This window comes from Lissotriton helveticus, chromosome 1_1 (assembly GCF_964261635.1).
Source record: "Lissotriton helveticus chromosome 1_1, aLisHel1.1, whole genome shotgun sequence".
Taxonomy (NCBI): Eukaryota; Metazoa; Chordata; class Amphibia; order Caudata; family Salamandridae; genus Lissotriton; species Lissotriton helveticus.
In genome coordinates, this window is record NC_136057.1 from 1,312,204,477 (window position 1) to 1,312,217,708 (window position 13,232).

At 49.1% G+C, this 13,232-nt stretch overlaps 1 protein-coding gene across 1 annotated transcript in view; it reads left to right on the forward strand.

The window, feature by feature from the left end:
- LOC144823236 (transitional endoplasmic reticulum ATPase-like) overlaps positions 1-13,232 on the forward strand; it is a 218,436-nt gene that overhangs the window by 119,889 nt on the left and 85,315 nt on the right. The window contains exons 13-14 of the mRNA XM_078681583.1: positions 3,524-3,736; positions 7,076-7,254. Of these exons, the coding sequence (XP_078537709.1) occupies positions 3,524-3,736; positions 7,076-7,254 (392 nt within the window). The remainder of the gene's footprint in view (positions 1-3,523; positions 3,737-7,075; positions 7,255-13,232) is intronic.

A 13,232-nucleotide genomic window follows, 5' to 3' on the forward strand; every position in this document is an offset into this window, starting at 1 on the left:
CTGTTAACCATCTTAATCCATGACTAAGCTCCACAAGGCAAAAATCGTAGACTTTTTTTGCAATTCGTTTTGTAAAGTAGCGTAGAGACATGTTAAAATTCTAGGTGAATTGTAGGTTTTCAAATTCAAGACATTAGTGTGCTAAGTTTGGTACAGTCTTGAGTGTGGTATTCAGTGCAGACGGACAAGTTACTTACCTTTGGAAATGCCTTATCTGGTAGAGGCATGATCTAGCTGCAGATTCCTTACCTTTGAACTTCTAGGCGTCAAGCTGGATCCCGAAGATTTTTCTTAGCACACCGGTAAGTGGCGTTGGTCGACTCCGCATGACTTCATTGGCTTCAGATTCGTCGTGACGTCCGGGGGGTCAATAATATAACCGCCACGCCGATGCACTGAAGTCAGTCTTTCTGCGCCATCAGAACCGATCTGTAAAAGAGAGCTACCCCCTGTCATTTTTTGACAGACTTTTTTGACTTTTTGTCGACTTCATCGGTGTGTTAAGAAGTCATGTCGAGTAAGAAGACTTCGGGGTTCAGGCCGTGCGGCACCTGTCACCGCTCCATGTTGGTCACGGACCCCCATTTGGTTTGTCTTTGGTACCTGCAGTGTGCTCTGACTTTTGGGCCATGGCGCGGAAGGCTTTGAGGAAACGATCCCTAAAGCTTGTCGCGGCCCGGCATCCTGCACTGCGAAGGTCGCCTCGTTGGTCCTGGTCCAGGGCTCGGTCGAGAGGAAGGTTCGAGCACCGCTCCGGGGAATCAAAGTCCTCTTCGTCATAGTCAAGTAAGAGGCCCAACAAAAACACAAGAAGTCGAAGCATGCCCTGCCTGTCTCGCGACGCAGCAGAGGAACCTCGGCATTTGAGGCATCATCAATATAACCGCCAAGTTCTCTAGTCTCTTGCATTCCCTGTCAGGGGGAGCAAAAGGGAATGTGCCCCGAGAAGTGGAAGCTTGGACCACCAAGCTTTGATGGGTGGGGTGGGTGGTGAGGAAAAGTGGGTCGCCCAGTGCAGGGTGATGGTGGCGGGTGATCGTCCTGTTCACAGGAGCCCTTGTGCTGGGTTTGGACCAAGCCACCAGAAGGACGTCTGTTAAGGCCTCATTAAAGGGCAGTAGGGGTTCCGAACTCGAGACCCCAAGCTGCAGGACCTCTCTAAAGACATTAATCTTGGCCGCCACTGTAGGAAGCTGCAAGTCGAGGACCTCTGCAGCCCTCCTACCACCATGGCAAAAGATGCTCTCTCCTCCATAGCCAGGTTAGGAAGGGAAAGTATGCCAGAGTCTGGAGAGGTGTCCGGGCCACTGGCATCACCCAATTCCTCGTTCTAGTCCAGATCTTGTTGCTGCAGGATTTCTAAGCAATCCTGCTCCCCTCCCCTCCCAATCCTCTTCCTCCATACCTAACCCTTCAGAATGGGGCAGAGTAAATGGCATAGAGCTGTATGGCTCCATTGGCACTGGTCTCGGCCTCGGAGGACGCCTGACTGGCTACATGTCATTGGGAATGAGGATCGGGGAGGCGCCGCCGGTGGGTGCCGGCGACGCCAAGGACCTCGACACCAGATGCGACGCTAGGCAAGGTCATTGTGGAGGTGTGTGCGACCGGCATCGGTCCGGACCCGGGAATGGGTCCACTCGGAGGCCTTGGTGCTGCGGCCAGAACCGCCGGCATGGGAACCACGGGGGCCACTCCGTCTTCTGAGCCTGCGGGGTCTGAAGGCCCACTGGCAGGGTCAGGCTGCTCAAATATGGCGCACATTGTGTCATAAAACTCTTTCAGCTGGGCGGGGCTCGCTCCTGGCCCCTGAAAGGGAGGGAAACGCGGAGCCGACCCAGGCACCCGTTCTGCGGAGCGGGGTCTCAAACACCAAGGTAGCTCCGCCACCTCATGAGATGGGTGGGGCGAAGTCGAAGCACGCTTTAACTTCTTGTGCTTTTTGTGGTGCCTCTTTTCTGACTTCAATGAAGATGGCTTTGATTCCCTGGAGCAGGGCTTGGACCTTCCTCTCGACCGAGACCTGGACCAGGATCGAGACCAATGAGGCGACCTCCACAGTGCAGGATGCTGGGCAGCGAAAAGCTTAGGTCCCAGCAGTTGGAGCATGATTTGGAGTCATGGTCGCGCTCCAGGCACCAAAGACAAACCAAATGGAGGTCCGTGACCGACATGGTGTGGTGACGGGCGCTGCACGGCTTGAAACCCGATGTCTTCTTACTCGACATGACTTCCTAACATACTGACAAAGTCGACAAAAAGTCGAAAAAGTCTGTTAAAAAAATGACAGGGGGTAGCTCTCTTCAACAAATCGGCGCTGATGACGTGGAAAGAAAAGAACTGATGTCAATGCACTGGAGTGGCGGTATATTGACGACGCAGATTTCACAACGACGATCAACATGATGCCAACGACGTCACACAAGGTTGATAGATGCCACCTACAGGGGTACTGCTAAGAAAAATCTTCCGGATCCAGCCTGATGCCTGTAATTTCAAAGGTAAGGAATCTGCGGCTAGATGTCTAAATCAGATACATTGGACAGCATACTATGGGCGTGATTATCAGTCTGGCGGTCCACAGACTGCCAGACTCATTGGGGGCACGGTGGTGGCATTCTCCCGACCACCCTATTAAGATTAGGGCAGACAGGCTGCCATAGCCCCAGTTCCCCTGCAGCCACCAGGAAAATTCCTAATCTGGCGGGCGGCCCGACCACGGGTTTGGGCGTGTGGTGGCGAGGCAGACTCAGCGACACACCGCCAAAGTAATATGTGTCTAAGGTATAGCTACTTTTCTGTAAAGATAGTCCCACCTTGAACAAACTCCTGCGTGGGTTTCAAAAGGCAGCACATTGCTCCTAGCGAAGGAAGTGGTCTTGTAAGTGGAGGCATATTATTTTATCTAAATAAAAGGCAGGACTATCACCTCTGGGGTTAAGCATTAGTCTCTCCATGAAATTGTGGGAAAAGCCAGGAGCAATGACCCTTCACTGTTTGTTTTTGTTGTCATAAGGCAGGTGGTGCCCCACATGAATCAGCAAACAAAATGAGGAAATGATTTTGGGGAGCTGCATATCTGTTTAGTTTAGTTTAGGTAAATAAATATTATGCATTTGTTCAGATTAAGCCCAAGCTTGATCACCCTTGAATTTAAAGATGCTTTGCATTAGAAAATGCCCCAATACCTGACTTAAGTCAAAGCCCTACCCTCAGGAAAGGAGCCATTGTTTCCAGTAATAATGTCTTGTATGTTGCTACTGATCTAAACGACAGGGAAGCTACTTTGGAAAAATGTGCTCGAAGTTCTATGTAAAAAAACATTGTATACAAGAATGTTGTGCTATTGGGAGAGAATGTGAGAAACTGGAAGCAAGTAAGAGCATATTGGAATTTGGGTAAGAGCGTAAGAGTGTTGCTTATTATGTAGGACACGTTTACCATGAAGCACTAGGAAGCAGATAAGAGTGATTTCTAGAAATGAATGCATGACTCTTCTTTATCTCTGTCCCTTTCTTTGTAGTTCCCTGTTGAACACCCTGATAAGTTCCTGAAATTTGGAATGACCCCATCCCGCGGTGTTCTCTTTTATGGACCCCCAGGCTGTGGGAAAACCCTGCTGGCAAAGGCCATTGCCCACGAGTGTCAGGCCAACTTTGTATCCATTAAGGGACCGGAGATGCTGACCATGTGGTTTGGGGAGTCGGAGGCCAACGTTCGGGATGTTTTTGATAAGGTAAGGAATAGGTTTGTGGTGTTTTTTCAGACCTTTTACAAACAAAGGTCTAATCGAGGTGTTTTTCCAGACCTTTGCTGTAATGAGGAACTGGATTCCAGGGTAATTCCAGACCTTTCGTATGGAGAGGATGAGGGCAGACGTTATCCAGACCTTTAACCTTCATGAAGGAGAGTAGCGCTTCAGGGTTTATCCATACCTTTGATTAGATGAAAAGTGGACTTCAGTGTATTTTCAAACCTTTAATAAGATGAAAAGCAGGGCACAGTTTATCCCGACTTTTAACAAGGCGAGGAACAGTCAGCAGTCTATTCAAACTTTTACTAAATTCAGAAGTTGTCTTCCAGACCTTTAATAATCTGCGAGTGAGCAGTGTTTACCCAGACCTGTAACAAGTTGAGGCACAGGTCTGATTTCATCCAGACCTGTAATATGTTGAGGAGATGGAGTTCTTATTGTTAGAAGGACACATAGAGTATCTTACTGGTCTTGGATAAGGCAAAGAGCGGGCTGCCTGGTGTTTTCATATGGTGAGTTTGTGTAAGAATCTAGTTACTGGGGTTCCAGAACAGTCAGAGGTTACTGGGCTCCAGTGGTGACAACTGGATTAGTTTACTACTAGTGCCCCAGGGCCACACTGCTAGCGGATCCCTAAACTGGATAAACAAGTACTCCCTCTTAGCATTTGACTGTCTCCTAAATGAAAAGTACTTGAATAGACATAAGACGAATGGGCTACACAGAAAGTGACCATAAACATAGAGAAACAGTTGTTCCACACACCTTCCTAACCAAAGAAACAAACCTAACAACTGAGATAACATATCAGCAATAAGCGCTATAGAAATATTTAAAATGGGGCCAATGTTAACGAAATAGAAGGTATTTGCAAAGCCCAAACTCGCAAGCATGTGATTCGAGTGTCATGGATGATGCTGCCTGAAAATTAGGTCCCTCAGCCTTAGCACCAGTCTCAGTTCCTAACTGGAAACGTACAAATATAGGAGATCTCAGTGCTACTCTGGTCACGGTATCAAGGTCAGGGTTGTAGAGATTTCGTTTCAGTTACTAGTGCTATAATGTTAACAGCTTATTAATGCACTTGCTATGAAAGATTTTTTGACCCTCTGCCTACCCTGCAAACCACCCTTGTCCAAAGTAGGAAGTGCTCACCCAGGCGTTGCAAAAATGGCAACTCTAGATGGGGGCAAAGAAGGGCTGTTCGATACCCACAAGATGGGACATAGTCTATTGGAGTCTTCCTACGAACTAGGCTCGCCCTTTAAGAGGAGCAGCTGGGCTCAGTCCTAGTACACCATAATATTTATTTAAGATGTTACCAAAATTCAGAGGCCGTTAACTAAGGACTTGCTGGTTGTAGTAAAGAAATTGAATGTTAGAGGTGTCCACATGTTTGAAGGCCCTACCACGAGTAAGGTCAAAGGTGGAGAAAATGTACCCTCTGGGCAGTAACAACAGGGTGTTCAAGTGCTAATATCTGTGATACATCTGGATGTCATTGAAAGATGGGGTAAACAGTGAAGGACTCAGGGTGATCTCCTCTAATTACCTCTCCGAAGTTCCAGGCCAAGTGTAAATTCAAGGTAATCCTCAATACCTCTGGAGCCAACTAGAGTACACACAGATACTCCACACTTCTTGTGGGGAAGAGACACAGCAGGTTTGCCATCATGAGTGCGCGGTGGTGACTCTTAACAATGGCAATGTGCATCACCAAATGATGATGGATGACTCCTGGGCAGGGAGCCCGACTGACCTTGTGTCCTGAGCAAGTATAGAACACAGTGGCCCCCATAGGGCCTCCGTCAGCTGGACTCGCACTCAGCCGGCGGTTGGGCACTCCATCTGAAAGATGCATCCAGCATCTCCTCAACAAGGAGCCTGATTTTCCCTCCTCAGAAGTTGGAAATGGAGCAGTGCTTTCCTAAGGACCTTGGCCCAGACTTAATCCTAGTCCGGAGGGGCGCTAGCCATAAGTCTATTCCTTGATCACATGTTCTTTTAAGAAATATCAAAAAACAGCTTTCGTTTGATGATTGAAAACGTGGAACCATGTCCTGCTCTAGATTTATCATCAGTCTTCACCAATTAAGGCTCATGTAACATTTTAATCATAGTGGCTCCTCTAATCTGCAGTCTTAGGACAGTAAAACGCAGAAACCTCATCAGCTTGCGTGATTTTCATGCACACTGGGGAAAAAGGACACATCAGACAGCAGGAAGAGGGCACAGGGCAAGGCTGCACATTTCTTCGGCTCAGTGCAGAGTAAGCCTGGGCGGAGTTCACTCAGCTGCGCTACGCGGAGCTCCGCAAGCGGCGGAGTGCGTTAGAAAAATGTTGTTCGTATCGCGACCGGAACAATGGACAGTGCAAGTGGATGCTGCTTCCTTTTGGCCGCTCGAGTAGATTTTCTACTCAAGTGGCAGCTTTCTCAATGCGAACGGATGGTTTCTCAACACGAGCGGTTGCGAGCATACGCGGCCACTCGCATTGACAAATCCGTACGCCCGCATTAGGAAATCTCACCGGGAGGTTGATTTCTTTCATTCGCGCTCGCCAACTTGATGTTAACGAGCTTGAATGAGGAAAAAACTCAGCTCCGGAGTTTTTCGGTACTTCACAAACTCCACGTGACGCAGAGAGTGGAAAACTCTGTACAGTCCGCAAGCGGAGTTCACCGCCCAGGCTTAGTGCAGAGATCTTTTCATCCCAGCAAATGCTCCCCTCTCAGATCATACCCATCGAATCCTGCTCCTGGGTAGCCATTTAATCTATTAAAGGGACATAAAGTACTGGGTCTGCCTTTGGATTCAGTATTCTTGACTTGTGCTCCAAAGTCGAGTGGACCCCTGAAGCTATTGTGGACCCTCACCTGTTATATCTATTAGCCACTTAAAAGTATTGCGATCCTTCTGGACCAGTAATTACATCCTAAACAGGTAAAGCCTTAATCTTTGGAGAGCCCATGTGAGGGCTAAGCTTTCTTTCTCAATAACAGTTCAGATCAGATTCCTAAGGATCAGTCTAAAGATGATAAAGATCATCAGATTCTCCTTCCTAGTTTTGGTGCTCTTTCAAGTATTTCAAATTGTTGGGTGAGGGTCAGTGATAGCGCATCACTGGCCTCAGCAGTGGAGGCTCTGGCTAAGAGTGAGTATTTCAGGTTAGAGAAATTGTGGAACCCAGTCCTCAACTGTATTGATTCTGGCTTTTATGTCATCTGCTACTTGGCATTGACTGTAAGGACTTTGCACCTTTGTCATCAGTTCTGGTTCTGATGAGCTTTTCTGGTACTGATCACACACTTGCCTCTCCAGGCTCGCCAGGCGGCCCCCTGCATCCTCTTCTTTGATGAGCTGGACTCCATCGCCAAGGCGCGAGGAGGCAGTGCTGGGGACGGGGGAGGAGCAGCGGACCGTGTCATTAACCAGATTCTGACTGAAATGGATGGCATGACCAACAAGAAGACTGTCTTCATCATTGGAGCCACAAACAGGTGACAGCCACCCACCCTGTCCTTGCGCGAGGTCAGAGGGCATGCTACCTGTCGCTTGTGCATTATCACCTGTTCTTTTGCAAGGCCAGCAAACCCTTGTGAGGTTAGCACACCGGATTTTTGTCTGCCTGTGTGCAGTGTGAGTGTTTGTGTGGCTTATATTTTGTGGCTGTGCAATGGCCTGATTTTTGTGTACCCGTGAGGTGATTTTGTCTGTAAATGAGGTGAATTTTTTTGCTACTGAGGTGTATTGTTTTTTGTAACATACAGTGATAGTTCCATTTAGTATGTGTGAGAAGATTGATTTTTGTCCCTGTCAGTATATGTGCATTTAAGATGAATGCTTGGTGTGCATATGTGGTGAATTTTGTATTTAAATGTGAAATTATTATTTTATGTGTATGCAAGTTGATTGTTTAGTGTGTGTGTGTGTGTGTGTGAGTGAGTGAATGAATGGTCTGTGATTGTTTTATCCATGTGTGAGTTGATTTTGTCTACAATTGATGTGATCATTTTTTTCGAGTATGAGTTAGTGCTTTATGTGCATGCCAGGTTATTATTTTATCTGCAGGCAATATGATTTTATGCAGGATTGTGTGTGTTCCGAACATGACAGTTTTGTTTCCATGATTGTTAATTATTTTGTTTGCAAAAAAAAAAGGCTTTATTCGGTGAAACTAAAGTGATTGCTTAGTGTGTGTTTTAGCCAATTACAAACTGTTATTTAGTTTGCATGTCCCCAATCGTGTTTCGCGTTTGGCTTGCAGCCATTTTGTCGTTTGTTTGTTGTTGTGACTCCCTGCCCGGCCCTCCACCCCGTTCCCGCCTCCCAGCTGCCCCTCCCTCCCACTGATAGTTGTAGCCCCGCTCTCCAACTGCAGCGCTGTGACCGTCCAGATTCCTTCTGAAGCGGTCGCTCCTCTCTGCTCCCTGGTGTGATCGGCGCTCGTGGTATCGTAGCGCTATACTTCCCATTTGCTGTGTGCTTGCTCGCATTGCTGCCAAATATTCCTAGTGCCTGATCGCCTCGCATATTTGCATATTAGCGCTATACTACGATAGTGCGCTTTGACGAGATTTGCATTGCCATTGATATTTCATCTGCCTGTAACCATCATCTGTGCCTGACTGTGCCGGTGCCACTAGCGTTTCCGTCGCGTTTACTCACTGTGTGCCCCAATCGTGTTTCGCGTTTGGCTTGCAGCCATTTTGTTGTTTGTTTGTTGTTGTGACTCCCTGCCCGGCCCTCCACCCCGTTCCCGCCTCCCAGCTGCCCCTCCCTCCCACTGATAGTTGTAGCCCCGCTCTCCAACTGCAGCGCTGTGACCGTCCAGATTACTTCTGAAGCGGTCGCTCCTCTCTGCTCCCTGGTGTGATCGGCGCTCGTGGTATCGTAGCGCTATACTTCCCATTTGCTGTGTGCTTGCTCGCATTGCTGCCAAATATTCCTAGTGCCTGATCGCCTCGCATATTTGCATATTAGCGCTATAATACGATAGTGCGCTTTGACGAGATTTGCATTGCCATTGATATTTCATCTGCCTGTAACCATCATCTGTGCCTGACTGTGCTGGTGCCACTAGCGTTTCCGTCGCGTTTACTCACTGTGTGCCCCAATCGTGTTTCGCGTTTGGCTTGCAGCCATTTTGTTGTTTGTTTGTTGTTGTGACTCCCTGCCCGGCCCTCCACCCCGTTCCCGCCTCCCAGCTGCCCCTCCCTCCCACTGATAGTTGTAGCCCCGCTCTCCAACTGCAGCGCTGTGACCGTCCAGATTCCTTCTGAAGCGGTCGCTCCTCTCTGCTCCCTGGTGTGATCGGCGCTCGTGGTATCGTAGCGCTATACTTCCCATTTGCTGTGTGCTTGCTCGCATTGCTGCCAAATATTCCTAGTGCCTGATCGCCTCGCATATTTGCATATTAGCGCTATACTACGATAGTGCGCTTTGACGAGATTTGCATTGCCATTGATATTTCATCTGCCTGTAACCATCATCTGTGCCTGACTGTGCCGGTGCCACTAGTGTTTCCGTCGCGTTTACTCACTGTGTGCCCCAATCGTGTTTCGCGTTTGGCTTGCAGCCATTTTGTTGTTTGTTTGTTGTTGTGACTCCCTGCCCGGCCCTCCACCCCGTTCACGCCTCCCAGCTGCCCCTCCCCCCTCCACTATCCACATATGACACATGCCTTTGCGCGCAGCGATCGCGCCGAAGGTGCGCCAAAGGTAAGCCCGTCTACGCCCGTCCGCGCCTGGACCGCGCCCAGCGCCAGACCCCCTGGCCCTCGCAAAACCCTTTCCTCCCGCATTATATACGACGCCGCAACGCTCTCAGCACTTAACCCCGGCCCACTCCCAAACTGCTACCAAGCCGCTCCAGGACACACCCATGGACCCTTCACCTGCCGCTCCTGCAAGTTCGACTGCATCAGGACCCACACCAAATCCACAAACTCCAAACAGATCTCGGACACTAACCACCTAAAGTGCTTACTGCTCAACACCCGCTCGGTCCACAGACACGCCATTGAACTCTGGAACCTACTCGACACTACATCGCCGGACGTCGCCTTCCTTACAGAAACATGGATGAACGCCTCATCAGCCCCCGACATCGCCATAGCCATCCCGGACACCTACAAGATCATTCTAAAAGATCGCACCAACCAAACAGGAGGAGGTATCGCCATCGTCCATAAGAACACCATCCGCATCACGACCAGTTCCGACGATAACCTCGCCACCGCCGAACACCTTCACTTCCAGATTCACACCGACCCCAAAACCACACTCAGAGGCACCCTCATCTACAGACCACCAGGACCCCGCCCACAATTCAGTGAAGACATCGCTGACTTCATCAGCCCACATGCCATCCCATCCGAGAACTACATTCTACTGGGAGACCTCAACTTCCACCTGGACAATAAAAACGACAACAACACCACCACCCTCTTGGACAACATGGCCAATCTCGGACTCAAACAACTCGTGGACACACCCACCCACTCTGCCGGACACACGCTCGACCCTATCTTCACCTCCAGCAAGCACATCTCCTTCGATCACACTACAGCTCTCCATTGGACGGACCACAGCTGCGTTCACTTCCACTACAGAAAATCCTCGACCCATAACCCCCCACAACCTATCCCCCGAAGAAATTGGAACAAAATCACCACTCACCAGCTCTGCTCATCGCTTCAACAAAATCCCCCTGCCAATTCATCGGACCCAAACCAAGCAGCCACCAACCTCACAAAATGGATCAACCACAGCGCAAACGAACTAGCACCCTTGAAAAACCATCTAATCAAGCAAGGTAACAAAAAAGCCCCCTGGTTCAACGATGATCTAAAGAAATCCAAGAAGTTCTGTCGGACTCTTGAGAAAACCTGGAGAAAAAACCCTACCACTGACAACCTGGCCTCCTTCAAGAACGCCACCCGCAAACACCACCAACTCATCCGATCCACCAAGAAATCAGCATTTAAGGATCGACTTGACAACAATGCCCAAAACAGCAAGGAACTATTCAACATCGTCAAAGAATTCACTAACCCCTCCGCAAACACTAACGACATCACCCCCTCCCAAGACCTCTGCGACTCTCTATCATCTTTCTTCCACAACAAAATCGCCGAAATACATAACAGCTTTCAAAACCAGTCCGATAACCAGCCCACTCCACCCACCTCCGAACCAAAACCCCCCTCTAACAACCTTTACGCCTGGAACCCAATCACCACTGAAGACACCACCCGCCTGATGAATTCCATCCACTCAGGTTCGCCAACCGACCCTTGTCCCCACCACATATTCAACAAAGCAGACTCCATCATTGCACCCCAGCTCCGAGACATCATCAACTGCTCCCTCAACTCCGCCACCTTCCCGGAAAACTGGAAACATGCCGAACTCAGCACCCTTCTGAAGAAACCCACAGCTGACCCAACCGAACTTAAGAACTACCGACCCATCTCGCTCCTCCCAATCCCCGCCAAAGTCATTGAGAAAGCCGTCAACAGTCAGCTCGCCGCCTTCCTCGAATCCAACAAATCCCTCGACTCCTCTCAATCAGGCTTCCGAGCCAAACACAGCACCGAAACCGCCCTCCTAGCAGCAACAGATGACATCCGAACACTACTGGACAACGGAGAAACAGTTGCTCTTATCTTACTTGACCTCTCAGCAGCCTTCGACACAGTCTGCCACAGCACCCTCATACAACGCCTCAGCAACATCGGAGTACAAGGAAAGGCATTGGACTGGATCATATCGTTCCTCACCGGAAGAACACAGAGAGTCCGCCTCCCCCCTTTCAAATCAGAGGCCACCGAAGTCATCTGCGGCGTTCCACAAGGATCATCACTCAGTCCCACCCTCTTCAACGTATACATGAGTCCCCTCGCACCCATCGCGCGCCAACACAACCTCAACATCATCTCCTATGTAGACGACACCCAGCTGATCCTCTCCCTCACAAAAGATCCAAACACCGCCAAAACCAACCTACACGAAGGAATGAAAGAAGTAGCCGAGTGGATGAAGAACAGCCGTTTAAAACTAAACTCGGACAAAACAGAAGTCCTCATCTTAGGACCATCCCCCTCTGCCTGGGACGACTCATGGTGGCCACCTGACCTCGGAACCGCACCCACACCTACGGACCACGCACGTAACCTGGGCTTCATCCTCGACTCCTCCCTCTCGATGACCAGACAAGTCAAGGCCGTCTCATCATCTTGCTTCAACATACTACGAATGCTCAAAAAAATCTTCCGCTGGATACCCACCGAAACAAGAAAGACGGTCACCCACGCACTGGTCACAAGCCGACTTGATTACGGCAACACCCTTTACGCCGGAACCACGGCCAAACTACAGAAAAAACTCCAACGCATCCAAAACGCCTCAGCCAGACTCATATTGGACATCCCTCGGCAAGCCCACATTTCCGACCACCTGAAAGACCTACATTAGCTCCCTGTCAACAAGAGAATTACGTTCCGTCTCCTCACCCACGCACACAAAGCCCTCTACGACCTAGGACCCGAATGCCTCAACACGCGTCTATCCTTCTACACCCCCTCCCGCCAACTACGGTCGTCCAATCAAGCCCTCGCCGCAATTCCGCGCATCCACAGATCCACCATGGGGGGAAGATCCTTCTCCTACTTAGCGGCTAAGACCTGGAACTCTCTCCCCTCCCACCTCCGCCTCACTCAAAACCACCTCGCTTTCAGGAAGCAACTAAAAACCTGGATATTCGATAAGTAAATTCATCTCCCTCCCACAAGCGCCTTGAGACCCACTGGGTGAGTAGTGCGCTATACAAATTATTGAACTTGAACTTGAACTATGTAAGGTTTGTGTGTTTGCAGTTGTTTCATGTATGTGTTACATGCTGTGGTTTGATGCATGTGTTGTGCTTTTTAATGTCAATGTCGGTGTTTTGTTTACAAGTATGGGGGATGCGTTGGATGCCTGTGCTTTGGCTGTTTTATACGTGCATGCAAATATGACACTTTACCCCGCACATATTTACAAAGCGTTCCATTACTCCGCATTTTTTACTCTGCAAAATATTTGACAACGCAGGGCTTTACAACACAATCAATTACAACACATTGTCCATTACAACGCAATTTACTATTCTAACTCCACCGGGCGTTGGAAAGGGGAATGTGTTGTAATGGTTTGCGCTGCAAAGCCCTGCGTTGTAAAAGATGTTGCAGAGAAAAAAATGTGGGGTAATGACATGCGCTGTAACGCAGTCGTTGTTAAGGATGTTTACCGCATTTTACATATGAATTTCGTGAGTATATGCTGTGCTTTTTCTTTGTGTGCAAGTGGTTGTTGTCTGTGTTCATTTAATGAATATTGTGAGCGCAATGCAAGCTAACCTGTTTTGTCTGTGTGCGAAGTGTTTGTTTTATGCAAATATGTGTGCTTCTGAACATGTACTGTGGTTGCTTTAGTTG